The sequence below is a fragment of the Eleutherodactylus coqui genome, chromosome 10, assembly GCF_035609145.1.
Source record: "Eleutherodactylus coqui strain aEleCoq1 chromosome 10, aEleCoq1.hap1, whole genome shotgun sequence".
In the NCBI taxonomy this organism is placed as follows: Eukaryota; Metazoa; Chordata; class Amphibia; order Anura; family Eleutherodactylidae; genus Eleutherodactylus; species Eleutherodactylus coqui.
The window spans coordinates 4,384,849-4,409,649 of NC_089846.1; the positions used below are offsets into that span (position 1 = coordinate 4,384,849).

Genomic DNA, 24,801 nt, shown 5'->3' on the forward strand with positions numbered 1-24,801 from the left:
TCCCGTATAATAGCGCCGTACGGGCCGGCTCCCCCCCCCCCCCCCCCCCCCCCGTATAATAGCGCCGTACGGGCCGGCTCCTCCAATAATACTGCTGTCACATGCCGACCCTGTATAATACCGCCACACTGATATAAGAAGGCCAATATTACCACGGAGACCGCTATACAGCGTCCAATAATGCTGCCACACCATGACCATGTATTACCGCCATACACTGGATACAAAGAGCAGTGCTGCTATAATGCCACAGCAGCAACATTGTTATAAATGATCTGGAGGAGGGAGTCGAGGGGAAACTGATCAGATGTGCCGACGACACAAAGCTTGGAGGGAGAGCCAACACTAGGGAAGAGGGAAAGTATTCAAAAAGATCTAGAAAAGCTTGAACAGTGGTCAGCGACTAACAGAATGGGATTTAACAAGGAGGAATGCAAAGTCCTACATCTGGGCAAAAAAAAAATGAAGAAAGCCCATACAGAATGGGAGGAATTGGGCTAAGCAGCAGCACATGTGAAAAAGACTTGGGTATACTAATAGATCACAGACTGAACATGAGTCAACAATGTGATGCAGCAGCCAAAAAGGCAAACACAATTCTGGGCTGTATTAGGAGAAGCACAGAGTCTAGATCACCTGAGGTCATTATCCCCCTCTACTCTTCCTTAGTCAGACCTCATCTGGAATACTGGGTCCAGTTTTGGGCACCTCACTTTATAAAAGACATAGACAAACTGGAGCAAGTTCAGAGAAGAGTTACCAAGATGGTGAGCGGTCTGCAAATCATGTCCTATGAGGAACGGTTGAAGGATCTGGGAATGTTTAGCAGAAGAGAAGGCTGAGAGGAGACTTAATAGCGGTCTACAAATATCTGAAGGGCTGTCACAGTGCAGAGGGGTCAGCCCTATTCTCATCTGCACAAGGAAAGACTAGAAGCAATGGGATGAAACTGATAGGGGGAGACACAGATTAGATATTAGACAGTGAGGGGATCAATGAGTGGAACAGGTTGCCACGGGAGGTGGGGAGTTCTTCAATGGAAGTCTCCAGAGGCTGGACAGACATCTGTCTGGGAGGATTTAGTGATCCTGCACTGAGCAGGGGGGTGGACCCGATGACCCTGGAGGTCCCTTCCAACTCTACCATTCTATGACCTTATGTTCCCACCACCGGGTGACTATATAAATACCCTACTGATATAAAAAGACTAAGATTACCACTGATGCCGTTATACAGGGTCCACATAGTACCGCCGCCCCATGACTGCTGGTGACTGTGTAATATTGCCTTAGATCACATCCACACTGACTGATGAAAAGTTGCACTTGAGTTTTTCGGACACAACCCGCATCGGGGGGCACACGGCCATGTTGTCTGTGCAGAACACCATGCTTCGAGAACCGCTTGTGCCACCATCAAGGGCTCCTTCTCTCCGGTTATTTAAAAAAATTTTTTTTCCTCCCCCATTTAAAAAATCATATGGAGAACACGCCTGTGCCCGCAGGGAGGAGACATGGCTATACGAAGACCGATATTACCTGTGAAGGCTGAATAATCCCACCATATCGTGATCACGTGTCGCTGTCCGTGACGAACACTGCCCACATACAGCACCCGTGTAGCAGTAAAGAGCGGCTCTACACCGGGTCCCAGGACTTTTTGTGATTACCGCTGGCATCCTCTCTGATTGGAGTCATTCACTTCTGTCTTTACCTACCAGCCCGCTCGCCATGATGACGTCTTCCAACTACAACTTGTTTGTCCTAAATGAAATTACCCCCCAAAATATACCGCCAGACCGACAGCACCCCTGGAAAGAACACTGCCCAATGGTGTTCAGCATTGTGCCACATTGGTGGTAATATGCGCTGTTGTGGCTCTTGTAAAGTAATTGCCCCCATGAGAGCCCAAAAATAGTAATTTATACCTCAAAAAAAATGACTTGTACTTGCCCAACCCCAATCATCTGACGAGCGCAGCGACGCCTCCGGGTCTAATAATACTGCAGAGCGTCGTGTTCTTCATTTCAGATTCGGAGACCCAAAATACCATCCTGCTAAATGCATCATTTATCCTATACTGCTCCTCCATTACATCCTGTATTATACCCCAGAGCTGCACTCACTATTCTGCTGGTGGAGTCACTGTGTACATACATTACTTATCCTGTACTGCTCCTCAATTACATCCTGTATTATACCCCAGAGCTGCACTCACTATTCTGCTGGTGGAGTCACTGTGCACATACATTACTTATCCTGTACTGATCCTGAGTTACATCCTGTATTATACCCCAGAGCTGCACTCACTATTCTGCTGGTGGAGTCACTGTGTACATACATTACTTATCCTGTACTGATCCTGAGTTACATCCTGTATTATACTCCAGAGCTGCACTCACTATTCTGCTGGTGGAGTCACTGTGTACATATATTACTTATCCTGTACTGCTCCTGAGTTACATCCTGTATTATACCCCAGAGCTGCACTCACTATTCTGCTGGTGGAGTCACTGTGTACATACATTACTTATCCTGTACTGCTCCTGAGTTACATCCTGTATTATACTCCAGAGCTGCACTCACTATTCTGCTGGTGGAGTCACTGTGTACATATATTACTTATCCTGTACTGATCCTGAGTTACATGCTGTATTATACTCCAGAGCTGCACTCACTATTCTGCTGGTGGAGTCACTGTGTACATACATTACTTATCCTGTACTGCTCCTGAGTTACATCCTGTATTATATCCCAGAGCTGCACTCACTATTCTGCTGGTGGAGTCAGTGTACATACATTACTTATCCTGTACTGATCCTGAGTTACATCCTGTATTATACTCCAGAGTTGCACTCACTATTCTGCTGGTGGAGTCACTGTGTACATACATTACTTATCCTGTACTGATCCTGAGTTACATCCTGTATTATACTCCAGAGCTGCACTCACTATTCTGCTGGTGGAGTCACTGTGTACATACATTACTTATCCTGTACTGCTCCTGAGTTACATCCTGTATTATCCGCCAGAGCTGCACTCACTATTCTGCTGGTGGAGTCACTGTGTACATACATTACTTATCCTGTACTGATCCTGAGTTACATCCTGTATTATACTCCAGAGCTGCACTCACTATTCTGCTGGTGGAGTCACTGTGTACATACATTACTTATCCTGTACTGCTCCTGAGTTACATCCTGTATTATACTCCAGAGCTGCACTCACTATTATGCTGGTGGAGTCACTGTGTACATACATTACTTATCCTGTACTGCTCCTGAGTTACATCCTGTATTATACTCCAGAGCTGCACTCACTATTCTGCTGTGGAGTCACCGTGTACATACATTACTTATCCTGTACTGCTCCTCAGTTACATCCTGTATTATACTCCAGAGCTGCACTCACTATTCTGCTGGTGGAGTCACTGTGTACATACATTACTTATCCTGTACTGATCCTGAGTTACATCCTGTATTATACTCCAGAGCTGCACTCACTATTCTGCTGCTGGAGTCACTGTGTACATACATTACTTATCCTGTACTGATCCTGAGTTACATCCTGTATTATACTCCAGAGCTGCACTCACTATTCTGCTGGTGGAGTCACTGTATACATACATTACTTATCCTGTACTGCTCCTGAGTTACATCCTGTATTATACTCCAGAGCTGCGCTCACTATCCTGCTGGTGGAGTCACTGTGTACATACATTACTTATCCTGTACTGCTCCTGAGTTACATCCTGTATTATACTCCAGAGCTGCACTCACTATTCTGCTGGTGGAGTCACTGTGTACATACATTACTTATCCTGTACTGATCCTGAGTTACATCCTGTATTATACCCCAGAGCTGCGCTCACTATTCTGCTGGTGGAGTCACTGTGTACATACATTACTTATCCTGTACTGATCCTGAGTTACATCCTGTATTATACCCCAGAGCTGCGCTCACTATTCTGCTGGTGGAGTCACTGTGTACATACATTACTTATCCTGTACTGATCCTGAGTTACATCCTGTATTATACCCCAGAGCTGCGCTCACTATTCTGCTGGTGGAGTCACTGTGTACATGCATTACTTATCCTGTACTGATCCTGAGTTACATCCTGTATTATACCCCAGAGCTGCGCTCACTATTCTGCTGGTGGAGTCACTGTGTACATACATTGCTTATCCTGTACTGCTCCTGAGTTACATCCTGTATTATACTGCAGAGCTGCGCTCACTATTCTGCTGGTGGAGTCACTGTGTACATACATTACTTATCCTGTACTGCTCCTGAGTTACATCCTGTATTATACTCCAGAGCTGCGCTCACTATTCTGCTGGTGGAATCACTGTGTACATACATTACTTATCCTGTACTGCTCCTGAGTTACATCCTGTATTATACTCCAGAGCTGCACTCACTATTCTGCTGGAGTCATTGCATACAAGTCATCCCATCTTCTCTGTATACGCACAGTGGCGGCTTCCTGATCTGTGGTATATAACCCCGTCTTGGCTCGCTCTTCCCCGCAGGCCGCCCCGAGGTCCGGTGTTGAGTCTTACCAGGAGGCTGACCTGAAGGCGGCGCTGGAGGTGCTGCTGGACTCCGAGCTGCAGTCGTGCCTGGAGGAGTGGTTCACCGAGGTGCTGCAGATGGACTTGCAGAGGAACATTGCGCCCGAGTTCTGGAACGGGATGAACCAGCGGGAGAACGCGGTGGAGGAGCAGCAGTGCACCGGCCTCCTGCTGGACACCTTCCGCCTCCTCATCACCCGCCTTGACCCCTACTTAAAGAGCCTGGACATCCTGGGGCGGTGGGCGGACATGGCGCTGCTGCCCGGCTCGGACTCTCAGACCCTACGGGACAAGGTGTTCACCATGATTAAGGCCATCCTCTTCTTCTCCACCTCCAAGACCTTCCAGGGTCTCATCCAGCAGTTCTACACCCGCACCTTTAAGGTCTGTATGAGGCAGAAGAGGCGGGCAGCCGACAGCGGGAGCGACTGCGACAGCAGCATGGACGAGAACGAGCGGGAGCGGACCTCCGAGGACAGGGCCGCCGAGGAGGGGGACGAGTGCAGCGGGTGTGACAGCAGTAAGGAGCAGTGCTGGTGTCAGACCGCCATGGAGCAGTTCCACGAGCTCAACGGCATCTTGTAAGTCCCAACCAATCAGCTTCCTGCCTTATTAACCCTTTATTATTGCCGGCCTCTTCAGGGTTTCAACTTTTGTTTTTTATCCAGCCCTTGTTTAAAAAAAATAAAAAAATCCCCCCTTGGGTTTGTCTGTCTGCGTCGCTGCCGGAGGTGGAATGGGGGGAAAACGCAATTTTGCCCTCTTGGGGAAAAGTAGGGGGGGGGGGGGGGTAAGTATTTTGTGGCGTCTGCGCTGCAGCAGAAGTGACCCTGTAACGTTCCGCAGGTCAGTCCGGACGATCCCACATTTGTGTCGGTTTTGTGTTTTTAAATGACTTAAAAATCTCTATTTTCTGCTGCCGACTTCGGCGCGCCGTCACGGTTAATCCTTCCATCGATAGTCGCGCGGCTCGCCGTCTCGCGTGTCGTTACGGTGCGATAAAATAAAGCCTTTTTTTTAATCTTATTTATTTTTGAGCTTTCGGCACCTTATTTTGTACAATAACAGAAAAAACTTGTAGTAATTTTTTTTTTCTTTGTTTAACCCCCCATCGGCCCTGTAACACCGCGGCACCTCCTGCTGATGGCGGCCGCCGTTGTCGCGGTAACTCATTGTGATCTTGTGATTGGGGCCGACTGGGAGTGTAGTGTAATACGGTGTCATTATATTGCAGTCAGTCATCGCAGCCCTGGGGGTCTTCAGCAATAGCAGCTGATTGGCATCCCGCGATCTCATTGCAGGGAGGTGGGGCGTTTAAAGGGTTAACAGCTGTCATCAGCATGAGCGCTGATCACAGCTGTCAATGACAGCCGGCACCCTCTGTACGTGGAGTACAATAGTCCTGATCCCGCTCACAGTCCCCGCACCCGTACATACATGCGTCCTTTTTGGTGAAGGGGGTAAAGCTTGTGGAAAGCTCCAATCTTATTGGTTACCAGGAGGAACTACTGAGTGTTTACATTGTTACAACTAAACAGGAAGGGGTTTATTTCTGCTTCTCACTACCGCCCCCCGGAGGTGACGGCCTGATCTGCCTAGTTGTATAATCCCACACCGGGTGAGAGCGGCTGCAGTGGACGCTCATCTCGCCCCACTCCTGGAAACGGGCGTACGGAGGAATAGAACAGGGACTTCTCATATCAAGTTTGCTGTATTGACTAGATGTGACAGGAGCGTCCGAGCGTTGGGACCCCGAGATCCCTACAATGGGGGGGGCGTTGATGCTTGGGTGGTCAGACGCCCCTCTGAGCAGACTCTTAAGGGGAAAGTGTCCTCAGAAAATGACTTGATTCATAAGTTGTGTTTTTGCGTTACACGAACATCTAGAGCATTTTTGTCACGGAATGAAAACCTCTCCCAACAGAAAGTAAAAACAGCGTAGAGGAAGGGCCCATGTCTCCATCTGGGTGGGATCACTCTGCTGAGGCCGGGAGTAACGGGGGTCTTGTGATCTGCAGCCACAGGTTGAACCTCCTGGAGAGGATCTGCTCGGAGCCGGTCACCACGCTGCTGCACAAGATGATCGAGCAGAGGATGGAGGAGCGCTGCCGCGGCGACTACGAGAGGTCCTTCCTCAACGAGTTCCAGGAGGTAAGTCGCTGCTTCTGGCCGGTGACATGAAGGAGTCAGCGGACAACATTCCCTCTGACACCCGCTGTGCTGGAGTGCTGCCACCGCCATCCAGTGCTGCTGCCCCCTGCTGTGCACCGTTGTCTTGTGTCTGGCTGCCATGCCGACCCATCGTCCCTGCTGACATTACAGACAGATCGCCCGCCCTCTGAACACTTTACATTCCATCCTCAAAATGGATGGCCAGTAAAGGGTTAACAGCAAGGATCAGTGTTCTCGCAGATCCCTGCTGTTGCATTGTCCGGCACATGCTTCGCTACTGAGCCCACGCCATTCGTGGCATCCATTCGTGCGAGCCCCTTCCTAACCAGGCCGTATGTTGGTCTGGAAGGGGTTAAGGGCCTTATATAGGGGCTAATTATCAGGCCGGAGCGTTTGATTGGCCAATCCTCTACCCATCTGAAACCCTCATTCATCGGCCGCTGGCATCTCGCCACCACAAGTAAACGGAGCGCTCTGCCGACGGGGGCGATGCTCTGCGGATGAGCCATCGGGGGCTCCTCATTGAGTCTGAATGGCCTATGCTGAGGCTTGGCAGACGAGCGCGGATCTGACTGCCGCTTATCCTCCGGAGAGCGATTTGAGGTGAGAGGACCGTTAGGGCGGTATCAGGTGAGTGTAATAGAGCAGCACTTTGGCGCGTGTTCCGGGAGCGAGCTGTGCGCCTACCCGCCCTCCACGCAGTAAGCATGTGATGCTGCGAGTCCCGCTCAGTAGACGTGCGCTCCGGCCCGGACACTCCTGCAGAAGCGCGTCTGACTGTACTCTGCAGGATGAGACGAGCGCTGGGCGAAGGAGTGGCTATCCCCCACGCCCGTACGGTTTTATCAATGTCGCCAGCATGTCCTCCATCACCATAGCGGCGGCGGACGTCTGACAGACCTGTTTTTGTGGGATGAATCGTCTTTTTTTAATGTTCCATATAATGTCCTGAAAACACTTTAAAATTCTAAGAGAAATGGAAAAAAAACGACATTCTGCTGCGCGGCCCCGATTGGCCACGCGGCGTATGGGGGCTGTTGCCCGCAGGTGTCAGCTGTAATAAACAGCTGACATCTGCGATGTATGGAGAGGTCACCACGGGATCTCCCTCCATACACATCCTGCAGCGGCAGGACATAAAAACACTATAGGGCGGTCACTAAGGGGTTAAGCTGCGCAAAAGCTGCGATCAGTGAATGAAAAAGTATTTGCTTGTTTGGGTGATCAGGTCACACGGGCCAATGATCGGGCAAAGAAATGGGGGAGGGATTGTCTCCAATCTGCAGGATAGGCCGTAAACAGTAGATCAGAGGGTTCTGCTGCCAAGATCCCTGCCAATCATATGTTTGCCAGGTTTATGTGCTTGTACACTGAGCAGACAGCTCTGTTCCCACTGCAGTGGCCAGGCCTGGTATTGCGGGCCGAGTTGCCATTGAAGTGAATGAGATACAGCTAGCAATACCAAACCTGGCCACTGCAGTGGGAACAGAGCTGTCTGCTCGCTGCAGGAATCGTGCATGAGTACAGTGACCCAGCAAGCAGCTGATCGTTGGGGGTCCTGGGCAGCGCATCCCTGCAATCGCTATTGATGGCCTCCTGCAAATGGGCCATCAGTAGTTTACAACTGGACAACCCCTTTAATCGGAGCGTTCATGCTGATCATTCGGCCATCATGTGGCACAAAGCAGCCGAGCCCACACCGTCCGTGATACATCTGCGCTCGGTCTTGGCCCTCTTGTATGTTTGGACCCCGGAGTAGAGGGAATGCCATAGTAAAGAATGGAGAATCTAAGACCTGTGGCAGATGTCTTGAAGATCTCTGCAGCCAATGTGTCAACCCAAAAGGTGCCCGTTCCTACGGGCATGACCTCCGGGGCTTGTCTTGTACTGAGACCTATTTGTGGGGTCCGTTGTACCTGGAGGGTTCCTGTAAATGTACGTCTTGGCTGGGATGACCCCGTACCGTCCTCAGTGGTAACCATCTGGCTGATCGCCAGACCCCCGCTGCAGCAGTAATCATCGGTGAGGACACCGATCCCCGATGTTAACCCCTTACATGCTGTGATTGTAACATGTAAAGGGCTCATAGGAGGGTCTCTCTGTAATGTTGTCGGCCCTCCGCCATAAAATCGCATAGGGTTGATGGGTTGCCATGGCAACTGGATGTCAGACAATGGCTTTGGGGTCTAGCACAACCTATGATCGCCATTATAAGTGATCATGCGATGCGTACAGAAGTACTGCAGTGTATTATCAGAGTGATCGCAGCCTCTGCAGGTTCACATCCCCTACGGGGACAGAAGTTTGGGGCTTTAAAAGAAAATAAAAAATCCGTAACAATTATAATTAATTTTGTCTACCCCCCCCCCCCCCCCCCCCAAAAAAAAAAACGGGGTCAAAACCCCTGCAGCCCTCAGAGCTCTGATCATGGGGGGGAAAATAAGTTGCAGAACTTTGAATGCAAAAAAAAAAGAGTGTTTTAGTGCCTAAAAACGTAAATCTATATATTTCGTATGGTCCTCGTACCGCCCTGTATAATATGGTCATATAGGCCGCACGGACGGCTCGGGTCCAGCAGCGGAATCCAAATCTGCGCCCCCTGGGGACCCCTGCGTACCTGTCCGAAGTCTGGTGTGCAGACGGCCCTCGGTGCTGCGGATGTGCCGGCCGTTGAACATGCGCCGTTGTTAGGCGCTGACGTGGATCCCGCAACACTTCTGCAGTGCTCACGGAAAGGCCACGGGGCGGACGGCTTCGGTGGCCCGTTTGTACGCGGCCCGCACTGAAATAGAAGCGGCTATGGTGGTTTTTTTTGTTTTTTTTTTATATCCCTTCCCTGTGAGTGAAAAATCACAATTTCCGCTCGTCGGCAGGGAAAAGCGATTCTTGCATAGCATGCTATGGCGGGTGTTTGCTGCGGACGCCGGCCTCGGGTTCTGTGTGTATTGGGCCAAACTCAGTTTAAAAAAAAGTAATTGAACCCCCTCAGAATGGCTGTTTATCCCCGGACTCCACAATGTGTTATAATACCAATAAAAACTACGATCGCCGCACAGGAAACAGCCCTCATCCGGCCGCGGTGCGTCACTAAGGGGTTAAAGGGATTCTACCACTCGACACCTACGGCCCATTTACACTGTACGATTATCGCTAATCAGCAATCGTTTTAGTGATCGGTGCGTGTAAATGTGCGCCCATCGTCCACTTTTTGGGCACTGCTGGCTGATCGTTACATTCAGACCAACCTAAAAATCGTTGTTCACTCCTATCAGCAGTTCTCCGCTGACAGCATGGTTTCCCCGCTGCTGATGAGACCCTTGGGCTATTGGCTGCCTTCAGGAAGCTTCATTTGCACCTAATAAGCCGCTGAGCAGCTACTTCAATACCAATTAATTTATGCAACATGGTGGCTCAGAGCTGTCGCTGCGGTTGGAGCGATCATCGCTCCGTGTAAACCGGCCTTTAGAAGCTATCCAGGAAACGGGGCGACCCTGAGATCTGCGCCCGAATGCCTCTGACTATACCGGGCTGCGTATGCTTGAGCACCCCTCCCCCGCTTACATGGGTCTGACCGCCGGGAGCTTTTACACGCGGCTCCTCCTAATGTCTGCTTTTGTCTCGGCAGTGGATAGAGAAGGTGATTGGCTGGCTCAGTAAAGTCTTCTTACCGGACAGCGCTCAATCCAATGCGGAGTCCAGCAGCACCCTGAAGCGATGGCGCTGCCACGTCCAGCGCTTTTATTACCGCCTCTACGCCAACATGCGCATCAATGAGCTCTTCTGCATCATCAGAGGTGACTGGGGGGGCACAAAAACATGGCTGCTCTCTTCCAGGAACCAGGCCACGCCTGTCTATGGGTTGCATCCACTGCAGTCCTGCAATACCACAGACCTCCTGTAGACAAGTGTGGTGCTGTTTGGGGGAGGGAGCAGCCATGTGTCCTGGACAATCCCTCGAAGTGCCGCCCCGTCTGCCGGCCTGTCCACATGGTGACCTGATGTTTGTCTCCCCAGATTTCCCCGATTCGAAGCCGGCTATAGAGGATTTAAAGTTCTGCCTGGAACGGACCAATCAGAGGCAGCAGCTGCTGTCGTGTCTGAAGACGGCGCTGGAGACCAGGCTGCTGCACCCGGGTAAGAACCACCACACCCGCCGCTACTGGGACACAGCCTGGGGTCTCACACGGACGAGTTCTCTCTGCTATCAGCCAGTTCTGCTTGTGGAAGTACACACTGCATTTACCCCTCTTGCGTTCTGCCTCGCCACATGGCTGATAACAGAGAGCAGTAGAGGTTCTCTATCTGTTGCATTTTTTTATCAGTGACAGAATAGAGAGCTGCTTGGCGGTCACTTTGGGGTCCTGGGGTTGGCGCTGAGCCCCCATTCTGTCCACGGTGGTCTCTGAAGATGGTAACAAGGCTTCCCTCTCTTGCAGGTGTGAATACAGCCGACATCATCACTCTCTACATCTCTGCCATTAAGGCTCTGCGGGAGCTGGACCCCTCCATGGTGATTCTGGAGGTCGCCTGCGAGCCCATCAGGAAGTACCTGCGGTAAGGATGGGGGTCCCGTCAGTCATTGGGCGACGGGTATGGGGACTGCAGTCATTGGGCGACGGGTATGGGGACTGCAGTCATTGGGCGACGGGTATGGGGACTGCAGTCATTGGGCGACGGGTATGGGGACCGCAGTCATTGGGCGACGGGTATGGGGACCGCAGTCATTGGGCGACGGGTATGGGGACCGCGGTCTCTTCCGTTGGGGGGGGCACAGGTTGGATGTTTAACCTTTCCTTGGTTTCACAAGTGGGGCCAGACGTATCCAGCAGCCGCTTATCCTCTTGTTGATGGCACATGCGCCATTGGATGAGCCTGGACGGCGGTCAGCTGAATAGGTCGTCATTTCTCGGACTCCCCCTTAAGCCGCTGCTCCTGCGTCGTGTTGCATCGCGGTATTACTCCGCTTTCAGGGCAGTTTTGTTGTGCATGTAAATGGCTGACCGCTGCGGTCTTGTGATGCGGTTTGTGGTCCGCTGGCGGCTGCAGGGAAGCTGCACTAAAACCGTGTGCCTAACAAACGCACCGTAAGATCGCAGCATGCCGCGCTAAAATACATGCGGTTTTCAGCCAGACCTTTTGATGTGCAATTAACACGCACAACCAGAACCGCGTCCAAACGGTAATTCCACCGCCATGTGGGGACGGAACCGTAACAGATTGGATAAAGGGGCTTGTTCCATGAAAGGGAGATAAGCGGCATCAGCAGTGACCAGCGGTCCGTCATTGCTGGGCAGCAGAAAATCTACTGCCGCAGACTTGGGTCCCCGTTCCAGACCTTTATCTACAGGACATGGGATGTCCGATCACTTGGGGTCCAAATGCCGGGACCACCAGCGATCTGGAGACAGGCGCACCCGAATACCCCATGTGACTGGAAGGGGCTGCACGCTCAATCGCTCCATTCACTTCTATGGCATCAATGGAGATTACAAAGTGCATCGATCCCTGCCAAGTGATGGCTGCGCCTGTAGACCACCAGTGACAGGGGCGTTGGGGGAGGTTGGGGGGCATTCGTCGGCCCTGGAGGGCTGAGGTGATAAATAAGGATTTCCAGTCTAGTCGACATTGTCAGTCTTTCAAGTTACAGCCCTGCAATGCTTGCGTCTCCCCTGTGGTGGCGCTGTAGGGGTATGGAGCAGATCACTGGGGGTCTCCACAGCAGTTGGTGGACCCTTCTTGTAAGCTTTCTGACTTGTCGTGGCCAGGACTCGGGAGGACACCGTCCGGCAGATTGTCGCTGGTCTGACTGGTGACGCCGAAGGAGATTTGGCCAATGAGCTCTCCAAAGCCGACCCGGTGGTCCTAGAGAACGGACAGGAGAGCGACGACGAGGTGTCTGAGCCTGAGGACTGGACGCCGGACCCTGTGGATGCTGATCCTGGTATGTATGGGATGGGGATACATCTTCCCTCCGTCTCCCATGATCCTTTGTTCTGATGGCGGCCTGTCATCACGTTCCATCTTCTGTCTTTGTAGGTAAAAGCGGCTCCAAGCGTCGCTCCTCGGACATCATCAGCCTCCTGGTCAGCATCTATGGCAGCAAGGAGCTGTTCATTAATGAGTACCGCACCCTGCTTGCTGACAGGCTCCTCCACCAGTGCAGTTACAGCTCTGAGAGGTAAGATGAGGGAGAGCGGCCCGTCTGGAGGACCGAATGAATTCCTGCGGCTACATATTTGATAACGAGCCGGTTTAGGGAGTTGCTATAGGAGGAGTTTCCCCGGAGCGTTGTCTGAGCCTGTCTCTCCTTCTAGGGAGATCCGGAACGTGGAGCTGTTGAAGTTGCGTTTCGGAGAGGCTCAGATGCATTACTGCGAGGTCATGCTGAAGGTACAGCGCCATTGCTGTAGAGGAGGGACGGCAGTCGGCGACTAATCACAGGGCAGGTTAGCGCTTCCACAGCAGACGGTCTCACCAGAAATCCTTCACATTACAGGACATGGCGGATTCCCGAAGGATCAATTCTAACATCCGTGATGAAGAAGAGAAGCTCCTGGAGGAGGAGAGGCCGCCGTTCAACCTGGTGGCGGTCATACTGTCCAGCGAGTTCTGGCCGGCGCTGAAGGAGGAGAAACTAGAGTTACCCGAACAGATCAAAGAAACGATGGATATGTACACACGGCGATACGAGAAGCTCAAGGTACCACCAATCGCCTGATCGAAGAGGCTGAGGCACGTTGGTGAGCGTTGACGCCTCTTCTCAGGTCTGACGTCACGCTCATCAGTCACATGGCCAGAGAGCAGCTCAGTCTAGTCGGGTGAATGAGACTGAGCTGCAGTACCAGGCACAGCCACTACAAAATGTACAGCACTGTCTGGTATGCAGTGATTGGTTGGGGGCCCATGTGGTGGACCCCCCACTGATGTGATATTGATGGCCTAACCTGAGGACAGATCATCAGTCTGTTACTCCAGAAAACCCCTGGAAGGGAGCGTTCACACACTGCAGACTTGTGCAACAAATTCTGCACCATTTTGACTGATTCAGCTGTAGATCCGCGATTTATTTCAGCCTTGTAGCCGCCACGAGGACCTAACAGGAGCGCAAAAAACACCTACAAATGGCGGCTCAGTGTCTGCGCCTGGCAACCGCTGCTGAACACCACTGCCGGTCAGGCGATGCGAAAGTGGGTAAAGATGGGGGCATTCAGTAGTGGTTGCCAGGCAGTGAGCCGCCATTTGTAAGTATCTTCACTTGCTCCTGTTGTAGCGGTGGCTGAGGGCCTGAGCGGCTGCGGATCCGCATGGGTGGGGATTAAGATGCGGGAAAGCTGCAGATTTTGCAGCGAAAAATCCAGCTTTTCCACTCCATGTGAACGAACCCTAAGAGAGGAGTGTAATACTGCATTTAGCCTCCAGGTGTCAGTGTTGTGCTTCCTATTGGTCGGTCAGGCATTGTAAGGGGAAAGGCGCCATCTGCAGGTGGAGGTGTAATGTTTAGGTCTGGGCGGCTCTCTATGAAGGCTGGATCTGCAGTTCTGTAGATGGTTTTCTGCGAGCCTCGTGACCATAATGCTACAGGGGGGGGGGGGGGGGGTTCTAGGACTGGAGTACTGATGAGCCGTCCGTAGGATAGATCAACAGTCGGTCAGTGGGGGTCCATGCTTGGGACCCCCGGTGATCCGCTCTTCTCAACCCTGCTGTCCATGCAGATAGAAGCTGGTGGCGCTGTCTGCGGTACGGCGGCTGGTTGCTATTGGTTGCGGTTCCTGTTGAATTCGGTACAGTACCAGCCTGGGCCGCGGTCTGCTTCTGGCTTCATCCGCATTGACAGCTGATCGGCAGCGGGTCCGAGTGACGGACCCCCACTAGTGATGCCCTATCCTGAGGACAGATCATCAGTAGTGAAGTTCTGCAGCCTGCTTTGTGCATTACATCACTGCAAGATCTCCGCCTGCTAGCAGTGAATGGAAACTCATATGGACCTCACAGCTGAGGGTTTGTACACTTGTATGGACTCCAGACTGACCCGTTAAGCTGTACTGATACATTGTAGCAAATGTCAGAGGGTTAGAGTGAAATTGTTGGGGCCATTTAAGTTTTGCTGAAGGTGCAGATTTTCTCTTTCGTTGCGATCGCCTTAGGCCATGCGGACGCTGAACTGGAAGCACCACCTGGGGTTAGTGAGCCTGGATGTGGAGCTGGCTGACCGCACCCTGTCCTTCTCCGTGTCTCCGGTCCATGCTGCAATCATCCTAAACTTCCAGAATAAAGGTAAGTGCCCCTGAGTTGGTCTGCGAATGTAGATGGATTCCAGGCCGGCCGCCATGTTTACCCATCACCGCTCATCCAATAGATTGGGTCCCGGTTCCCCAGAGCTCAGCATAGACGTGAGACTGGCAGATCCTCGACAGTCCAGAAGAGTCTCGCCGGTCGTCCGCTGTGAATGAGCGGTGTGGGACTACAGCTGGCAGAATGCTGAGAGTTGTAGTCCTGCAGTCGGTGGACATGTGGTTCATCACTTCTCTCTGCAGGCACCTGGACCTTAGAAGAACTCAGCGAGGTGCTGAAAGTTCCCGTCACCGCCCTCCGGAGGAAGATGACCCTGTGGCTGCAGCAAGGCATCCTGCGAGAGGAGCCGCCGGGGACCTTCACCGTCATAGAGGAGCAGCAGAAGGATCAGACCGAGAAGGTGGTGCTGATAGACAGCGACGAAGAGGGGGACTCTGCCATGGCTTCCCAAGCCGATCAGAAGGAGGAGGAACTGCAGGTGGGTTTCTAGATGGAGGTCATTGCATGAAGGCCAACCACGTGGTGGGGCGCACGGATGTCACGGGTGGGCTCCCTTCATGATACAAAGAATCAACATGGCTACCGATCCAGCAGGAAGCCAGCAGCGGTGATCGTGGCCATATTGATTCACCCAATTCTGCACATCTGTGGAAGTGGCGCAGCCAGACTGACTGCCACCCAGACATTTCCCAAAGCGAAGCGACCATCCAGCGATTTTTGTTTTTTTGGGAGGGGGGGGATGGGCACTTTCATACGCCTTTTTTTTCCCGTGTTGAGCTGCAGACTATATGGGGACCGTTCTGGGGTACATGTGATATATACATTGTATCACATTGGGGAGCATTATGGATGCCGTGATACCAAATGGTTTTTGTTTTTCACCTTTTACTAAATGTTTTTGTTTTTTCCCTCTTTCTTAAAGGGGTATTTTCCCGGCATCATCCTAACGGCAGACATGGAGGTTGCACCTTGACCTCGTAGGGACAGGAAGCAAGAGACTTTAAAAGGCTCCTCCCATCTCCCATTCTCCAGTGCTTCCTGTCCCTACAGGGACATGCAAGAGGAGCTCCCTCCAGGGAGCTGCAGGATGACAGCTGGGGGAACGGTCCATAGGGCTGTTTTCCCCCCTCACCCTTTTCCAGGCAGGCTGACTGGAGGGATTGACGGTCCACAGGGCTGCTTCCCTTCTCATCTCCCCTCCGGAGAGTCAGCGCGGTCCGGGAGCACGGCGGGCCACAGGTCTGACCGCCCGGGGTTCACCACCGCAACGGTCGGAGCGGCGGACCAGAGGTCCTTGAGTCCCCTCCTTCCTCCTCCAGCTCGGAGTTGTTTTTCAGCCGGGGAGAGCGGCGGGCCACAGGCTCAGATGCCTCTCTCCTCCAGGCATGCCGGCGCGGCCGTGCGCGGCGTCGGGGGGGCGGAGCCAATGACGCGGCGTGACGCGGTGACGTCAGACGCCGTCAGCTGACCCGAAACAGCGGGAGATTTGAAAATGGAGACCCCCCGACAAGCTTCCACTGACAGCACACCTTCAGAGAAGGATTTATCTGTCTACCTGGTTCTGTCTGCGTTTCTGCATCATGACTACAAAGGAACCAGAGATGGAAGCCCTGCAAACTGTAAGGCCTCATGTCCACGGGGAAAATCGGACCCGCTACGGATTCTACATGTAGAATCTGCAGCGGGTCCCTCCTGCCCCGCGGACATGAGCGCTGAAAATAGAAATTTAAAAGCATTTACCTTTCCGTAGCGGGCGGCGAAGGTCAGCTGTTCCTCACGGCCGGATCTTCATTTTCGGCCGGCGGATGAATTCCTGACGCCGGCGGCACGTCGCCGGCACGTCGTCGACGTGCCGCGCGCATGCGCCGGGCACATCCGCCGAGCCGAAGCAAGGGAGATGCGGCCGTGAGGAAGAGCAGAGCTTCGCGGTCCGCTGCGGGTGAGTAAATGCTTTTAATTCCTATTTTAGGTCTCCCGCGGATCCGGACGGCTTCCATAGGCTTCAATAGAAGCCCGCGGGAGCCGTCCCCGCGGGAGACCCGCATGAAAATGGAGCATGGTCCAGATTTTTTCATGCTCCATTTTTTTTTAAATGCCTTTTATTGACGATCCGCGGGTATTTATCTACCCGCGGGTGGTCAATGCATCCCTATGGGGTGCGGATCCGCGCGCGGGAGATCCGCTGCGGATTTTAAATCACATTTTGCCCGTGGACATGAGCCCTAAGGCCTCATGTCCACGGGGAAAATCAGATCCGCTGCAGATTCTACATGTAGAATCTGCAGCGGGTCCCTCCTGCCCCGCGGACATGAGCGCCGAAAATAAGAATTTAAAAGTATTTACCATCCGGCGCGGGCGGAGAAGATCAGCTGTTCCTCACGGCCGGATCTTCATTTTCGGCCGGCGGATGAATTCCTGACGCCGCCGGCACGTCGCCGACGTGCCGCGCGCATGCGCCGGGCACATCCGCCGAGCCGAAGCAAGGAAGATGCGGCCGTGAGGAACAGCTGATCTTCTCCGCCCGCGCCGGATGGTAAATACTTTAAATTCCTATTTTAGGTCTCCCGCGGATCCGGGCGGCTTCCATAGGCTTCAATAGAAGCCCGCGGGAGCCGTCCCCGCGGGAGACCCGCACGAAAATGGAGCATGGTCCGGATTTTTCCATGCTCCATTTTTTTTTAAATCCCTTTTATTGACGATCCGCGGGTATTTATCTACCCGCGGGTGGTCAATGCATCCCTATGGGATGCGGATCCGCATGCGGGAGATCCGCTGCGGATCTTAAATCATATTTTGCCCGTGGACATGAGCCCTAAGTGTTACTTGTTGCAGGAATGTTATGCTCAGGGATTTAGCATTGTGTGGGGGTTTTCCCTTATGTGCATGCATGTATATTCTGCAGGACAGGGAATCCACTCGGTCTAAACAGGACCTAAAGAAAAAACACAGGAAAGGCGCTGTGTCTTTAAAAAAAAAAAACTGGACGAGGCGTATAAAAAAGCCGCTATGCCCCGATTGTACCTCCAAGATCCTTACGGATGAACAGGCTGCATTCAGGGAAGATATTATATCCCTGGTTAGAGAGGAGGTCCGGGCATCAATTTCCAGTCTCCCCCCCCCCCACCCCCCCCCCCCCCCCCAGCTCAGCGGAAGGAAGGGCCGCTAAAAGGGCGAGCCACATACCGCTAACGAGCTCACAGTCTGAGCAATCCCGGGGCGACTTGTCAAGTGGCGAACTCTTTGACCGTCCCCCTGACGCCAGGGATGAGAATAAAAAGTACTATTTCTCATCTGGGGACCTGGTTGACCTGATCAAAGCAGTCAGGGATACAAGGAAGGTCGAGGATGTGGTCGAGCCAAGGTCCATACAGGACGCCGTGTCCGGCGGGCTCAGACCAAGGAACCGCACAGTGTTTCCGGTTAATGATACCCTGAAGAAAGTAATCACGTATGAGTGGGCTGCGCGTACAAACACCTCTATTTGTCCCGCGAATATAAAGAGAGACTCCGCTTTGCGGAGAAAGACGTGAGCATCTACGCACGGTCCGGGAGCACGGCGGGCCACAGGTCTGACCGCCCGGGGTTCACCACCGCAGCGGTCGGAGTGGCGGAACAGAGGTCCTTGGGTCCCCTCCTTCCCCTGCCACAGCTCGGCGCAGTGGTTTCAGCTGGGGAGAGCGGCGGGCCACAGGCTCAGATGCCTCTCTCCTCCAGGCATGCCGGTGCGGCCGCGCGTGGCGTCGGGCACAGGTGGCCATAATGGCCAAAAAGACAGCCCTGCCATTCAAGGACTCCTCTCATCTTAAAAACCCGATGGACAGGGTCGACGCCTTGATGAAACGGGCCTGGCAAACAACGGCCTATACGCTGAAGTCCAAGGTCGCAGCGACTTCTGTGGCAAGGTCGATGTTCCTCTGATTGGGGGAACTCGACGACCAGATTAAACAGAAGGCCCCTAGAGATGTGTTACTGGAATGCATGCCTCTACTTAGATCAGCAACAGGCGGTCTGGCTGAAAACATGGAAAGCAGATACGGCTTCCAAAGGAAGGCCGTGTAACATCTCTGTTTCATGGCCAGCACATGTTTGGCGCGGACTTGGAGGAGATCCTAAAAAGAGCTACCGACAGGACCCGCAGTTTCCCGAACCAAGCAAGAACGGGATTTCCCCACAAACCTCAGCCATCCTTCAAGCCATACCGAGGCAAAGGAAAGACGGGGTGCTGGTCCTACCCCAAAGGAGGCAGGAGTAAAACAAAAACAACCCCTTCCCCTGTAGGCGAGTACCAGGTGGGGGGCAGACTGTTGAGCTTTCCCGGCCCCCACGTGATCCCCCGCCCTGCAGGGTATGTTTAGAAATGACATTTCTAAGGTGCTACAGATGGGGGCGGTAGTCCAGGTCCCCGCAGTAGAACAGGGCTTGGGGTTCTACCCCTATTTCTGATCCAAAAACCGAACGACAGTTTCGGATGATCCTTAATCTGAAGGGCCTGAACAGGTTGATTACCTACAAAAGGTTTAACCATCAGGTCTGCAGTAACTCTGATCAAAAGAGGGGACTTTATGAGTACCGTCGATCTAAAGGACGCGTACTACCACGTCCCAGTCCTGTCGGAACATCACAAGTACCTGCGGTTTGCCATCAGGATGGGCAGCCGTGTACACCATTTTCAATTCCAGTGCCTACCCCTCGGAATTTCAACGGCACCCAGGATATTCTCTAAAATAGCGGCAGAGATGGTGGCGCATCTCCATGTGGCAGGCATAAGCATTGTCCCATACCTGGACGATTTCCTGGTAATGGCATCCTCGCCGAAGATCCTCAAAGAGGATACCAGCCGAATCATCTCCCTATGTCAGAGACTGGGGTGGATAGTTAACTTCCCTAAATCTAGTCTTCTCCCCGAGACGCGAAAGACCTCCTGGGGGTACAGATAGACTCAGTGTCTCAGATCTTGTCTTTGCCTCCACCCAGGCAGGAAAACCTTAGGCTGGCAGCGCAGAAATGCGGCCAGAAGAAACAAATAACGATTAGGGACGCAACGAGGCTCCTGGGCCTCATGACCTCCTGTATCGGCATTATTCCTTGGGCCCAGGCTCACTCAAGGACGCTACAGAGAGCCACCCTGGGCAACTGGGACGGGGCAACAACCTCTCTGGACCGCAGAATGCCCGTGTCATCAGCGGTCACAAGGTCCCTCCGCTGGTGGCGGTCAACTGGCAACCTAGAGGCGGAGTCCCCATGGGTGACAGAGCCCTTCATCTCCGTAGTCACCAACGCAAGCCAGCCTGGCTGGGGAGCGCAAGTGGGGCAGCGTTTGCTCCAGGGCAAATGGGGTCCGACATTGCATGCCTAGACCTCAAATTCCAGAGAGCTTAGGGCCATCTGGGAGCATGTTAAGATCTTCTTGGATAACGGGACCGCCGTTTCACTTATTCACCACCAGGGAGGCACCAGAAACTTTCACCTGCTGAAATTAACAGCCCCGATTTTCTGATGGGCCGAGTCCACGGTACAGTCCTGACAGCGGTCCATCTCAAAGGATCCCAGATCCTGACAGCCGACTTTCTAAGTCAAAGAGGCCTAGACCCTGGGAATGGTCTCTGAATCAAGAGGAATTTCGTCTCATTACAGAAACCTGGGGCAGTCCACAGGTGGACCTGTTTGCGAGCAGCAAAAATTCAGAATGTCCCGGCTATTTTTCCCTAGATCCGAGGGACAAGTCCGAGGGGTTAGACGCTTTTTCCCATAGTTGGGATTTCAGTCTGGCGTACGCCTTCCCCCTCCCCCATACACCTGATCCCGAGAGTTCTTCAGAAGGTCCAGCAGAGCAACATCACGCTGATCCTGATCACCCAACACTGGGGAAAAAAGGGCATGGTTTCCGGTGCTCCTAAAGCTCGCCATCTCGGAGCCAATCTGCCTTCCATCCAGGAAGGACCTTCTAGCGCAGGGCCCAGTTCCTTGCCCCAACCTAGAGAGACTGAACCTCGCAGTGTGGATATTGAGGAACAGACGTTAAGACAAGGTCTGTCCTCCAGAGTTATCGCGACTCTACGCCAGTCCCGAAAAACCTGTAACCTCAGCTACTTATAATAAGATCGGGGAAAAAATTCTTCTCCTGGAGGGGGCTGGAGGTCTCCAATCTTGACACTTTGGTGGCGGAGATTTGGACTTCCTCCAGATAAAAACCTGAGACCACGAACCCTGGAAGTACAGGTAGCAGCGCTCTCAGCCATTCTAGACCAACCTTGGGCAGATCATAGACTGATCCGCAGGTTCATGAAAGCGGCGGAAAGAATGAGGTCAGTTAGCCGTAGTACAGTTCCCCCCCATGGGACCTGAACCTAGTTCTCCAAAGCCTCTGCAAAGACCCCCTCAACCTATTGATCAGATCCCGATTAGGTTCCTCACGTTTAAAACTGTGTTCCTGGTAGCTATCACAGCAGCAAGGCACGTAAGCAAGCCCCAGGCCCTATCTTGTAAGACGTCTTACCTATTAAGCCAGGACGATAGGGTCATACAAAAAAAACAGACCCCCGTTTTTCTTCCAAAGGTAGCCTCAAAATTCCACAGACAGCAAGAAATTATTCTCCCATCCTTCTGTCAAAATCCCCAAAACGATAGGGAAAGAGACTACCATAGCCTGGATGCAAGGAAGGCCATTCTATGCTACCCAGAGCAGACATTATCCTTTTAGGAAGGCTGACTGTCTTTTGTTCAATTTCAGGGCCGGGCAGAGGAAGAGCGGCTTCTAGGAGATCCATTAGCCGCCGGATAAAATCCACCATCCAGCAGGCCTACTCCGTCCTGCAACAGCGCTATCCTGGGAGGACTCAAGGCCCATTCTACCAGGGCAGTATCCTGCTCCTGGGCAGAGAGGGCTATGGCGACGCCGGACCAAATCTGTAAGGCAGCCACATGGTCCAACCTGCACACATTCGCAAAACATTACAGGCCGAATGCGGACCTCTCCTCCGATCTCTCTCTTTCGGGAGAGAGGTCCTGCAAGCAGTGGTCCCTCCCTAAAGAGTTAATCTGGTATACTCCATGTCTGCCGTCAGGATGACGCCGGGAAAAGGGAGTGAATTTCTTACCGAAAATTCCTTTTTCCCGAGTCATCCTGACGGCACGTATTTCCCTCCCAAAAATTCACACGTTTATATTAACGTTTATGCGGGCACGAATCTGTAGCCCAGAGGCTCCTATGTTGGACATTTCCCTTCATGCGGTAAATTTGTGCATATTTCCTGTGTTTAAGTCCGGTAAGTTACCCTCTTATTGTTTATGTTCAAATGAAACTAACCATGTTGTTTTTTTCGGAGCAAATAAATATCTTCCTTGGTTAACCGCGACATGTCCATGTAAGTAATTTAGAAGACACTGGTGAATGGGAGACGGGAGGAGCCTTTTAAAGTCTCTTGCTTCCTGTCCCTACGAGGTCAAGGTGCAACCTCCATGTCTGCCGTCAGGATGACTCGGGAAAAAGGAATTTTCGGTAAGAAATTCACTCCCTTTCCAGCCTCTGGCTAGCTCATCAGCCGTTGCTGGGTGGGGTCCACCGCTTAGGATCCCTGTCTGTCAGCTGATCGTCCGGCCGCTTGTCGTCATCACTGGTCTGAGGGAAGTTGCAGCGCTGGCTCCACTCGCTGAAATCAATGGGAGCGCTATGCGGCTCCTACGTTTCCCGCTTGGGACTGCGGTCGGGACGTCATGTCCTTGAGCAGGAAGTGTAGGAGCAGCGCGGCGCTCCCAGTGATTTCAGCAGGAGGGAAGTTGGAGCTTTGACTTCCACTGGCCAGTGAGGAGATCCGGCCTGCTGACAGTGCAGCGGGCCAGACAATCCGCTAATAGAAGGATGGGGGTCCGCCACTCAGGACACCCCATCAACTACCTGTCCAGGGGCTAAAAAGCATGGAGGTTTTTTTTCTCCTACCTCCTTGTAGATGACTTGAGCCTGCCGTTCTCTGATTGCTCATATAATACACTGCAGTACTTCTATATTGCAGTGTATTGTCTGTTTTACTTTTGACAGCCGCAGATGGCTGATGGGCTGACGGAGCTAGCTCCCTCCCTCTGTTAACCCTTCAGTCAGGATTGATGGTGGCATCTCCAAAGGGTTAAATGAGCTGGGATGGGAGTTATAGTCGGTGCCAGCTGTATAATAGTCCACACCATAGTAGCATGGCAGCTCGTGCCGTAACGTCGCAGCGCATGAAGTTGTTGATGGCAGCCATATTTGCCTTGTCAGAACTGGGGGGGTGATGGCGGGCAGCACTCTAACCCGGAGTCATTCTCTCCCCTCCAGCTCTTCTGGACCTACATCCAGGCGATGCTGACCAACCTGGAGAGCCTCCCGCTGGAGCGCATCCACAGCATGCTGAAGATGTTTGTGATGACCGGACCGGTGGTGACGGAGATCGATATTCAGGAGCTGCAGGGATTTCTGCAGAAGAAGGTCAGCGACCAGCAGCTGGTGTACTCTGGGGGGGTGTACCGGTTACCCAAGAACTCCAGCTAACCAGGACTGATGCCCATGGGGTTCCTGCGTGCTCCACCTGTGCCACCAAGAAGTCCCTGCGGTCCTATGGGTGACTGTAGACCCTCCATACTATAAAAGCTTCTGCACTCTGGCTGTTCATCACATTGGATCAGATGGAGGTGTAGTACAGGGATTGACCAGGAGGTGGCGATATTGATATACAAGTCACAGAGGTCTATAGGCTCCACTTTACCAGATTCTCACGAAGAAACGAAGAGCAACATGGCAGAAGGTTTCTGCGGACAGCAAGGTGACCGCCGTTTACTTCCTCACATCCGTGAGCGCCGCCGCTTCCTGCAGCCGTTTAGGGCTTATTCAGATGGGCATAATCCTGGACTGCGCACGGACCCGTAGAAGTCACTGGTTCAGCCATAAGCCTATGTTCACATCTGTATCAGAAAGGCCATGCCGATAAAATGGTGCGTTACGCTGCGCTGGTTTGTCCGGCACAATGCTGGAGGTTAACGGCCATCATTATAGTTAATGGGGTCTGCGGGGCCCCCTTGTGTCGTCACACCTGGGACCCGGCACTTCACATTCGCCCCTTATTGGATGAAGCCTAGTAATGGAAGCCATTATAAGTGTATTCTGGTAAGGGGACGGCGGTCACCCATTCCCTGGATAGATTGGTTGGGGTCCGCCTGCTGGGACCCCCGCCGATCCCAAGAACAGCCGGTCCCACTTACATCACTCTGCAGCGCTGGCTCCGCTGCGCCTTATCGCTCCATTCACTTCAGTGGGGCTGATGGCAGTAGCTGCGCCCAATCAGTTATTTGTCCCCACTTGTAACAAACCATAGCTGATCTATCCATCAATGTAGCGTTATATTGTGTTGTGTGATTATCACTAGTTCTGGTTTAATATAACATATAATGTGTTTTATATCTACTGCCGCTCTGCAGTCTTGGGGGCATCTTGTTTTCAGGGTGGGCAAACGGCGCAGAAATGACTTTATTCCGTGGGGCGGTGCGAGGATAACGAATGTATGTAGATTAAAATGAATGCAGTGACCCCAAATGTGCCGGAGTGTAATATATATACATACATAAACTGCGGCTCGTTTGCTCATACAGTATACTGCAACACCAGGGTACTGCATTATACTGCACTTTGATGGACCTATCACAGAAGAGATGGGGGGGTGTGGCACCTGCCACACATGGATCCCGCTCCATACCAACCGCGTGCCCAGGATGTGAATGTTCGCCCTGGCCCTTAAC

At 52.6% G+C, this 24,801-nt stretch overlaps 1 protein-coding gene across 1 annotated transcript; it reads left to right on the forward strand.

The window, feature by feature from the left end:
- Nucleotides 1–1,513: 1,513 nt before the first annotated feature.
- ANAPC2 (anaphase promoting complex subunit 2) lies at nt 1,514–24,598 on the forward strand. Its single transcript, XM_066580141.1, has 13 exons — nt 1,514–1,540; nt 4,534–5,156; nt 6,594–6,726; nt 10,373–10,541; nt 10,762–10,881; nt 11,184–11,301; nt 12,513–12,688; nt 12,784–12,925; nt 13,062–13,137; nt 13,244–13,447; nt 14,892–15,021; nt 15,282–15,517; nt 23,348–24,598. Exons 1-13 carry the CDS (start codon nt 1,514–1,516, stop codon nt 23,558–23,560), a joined length of 2,367 nt encoding a protein of 788 aa, XP_066436238.1. The 3' UTR covers nt 23,561–24,598.
- The last annotated feature ends 203 nt before the right edge of the window (nt 24,599–24,801 follow it).

What these genes read in the sequence shown, in the direction of transcription:
- ANAPC2 (XM_066580141.1), top strand. Translation starts at nt 1,514, where the DNA reads ATGGCTATACGAAGACCGATATTACCT. An exon ending in CCTAAACTTCCAGAATAAAG is followed by an intron (nt 15,022 to 15,281) that starts GTAAGTGCCCCT and finishes TTCTCTCTGCAG; the next exon opens with GCACCTGGACCTTAGAAGAA. An exon ending in AGAAGGAGGAGGAACTGCAG is followed by an intron (nt 15,518 to 23,347) that starts GTGGGTTTCTAG and finishes TCTCCCCTCCAG; the next exon opens with CTCTTCTGGACCTACATCCA.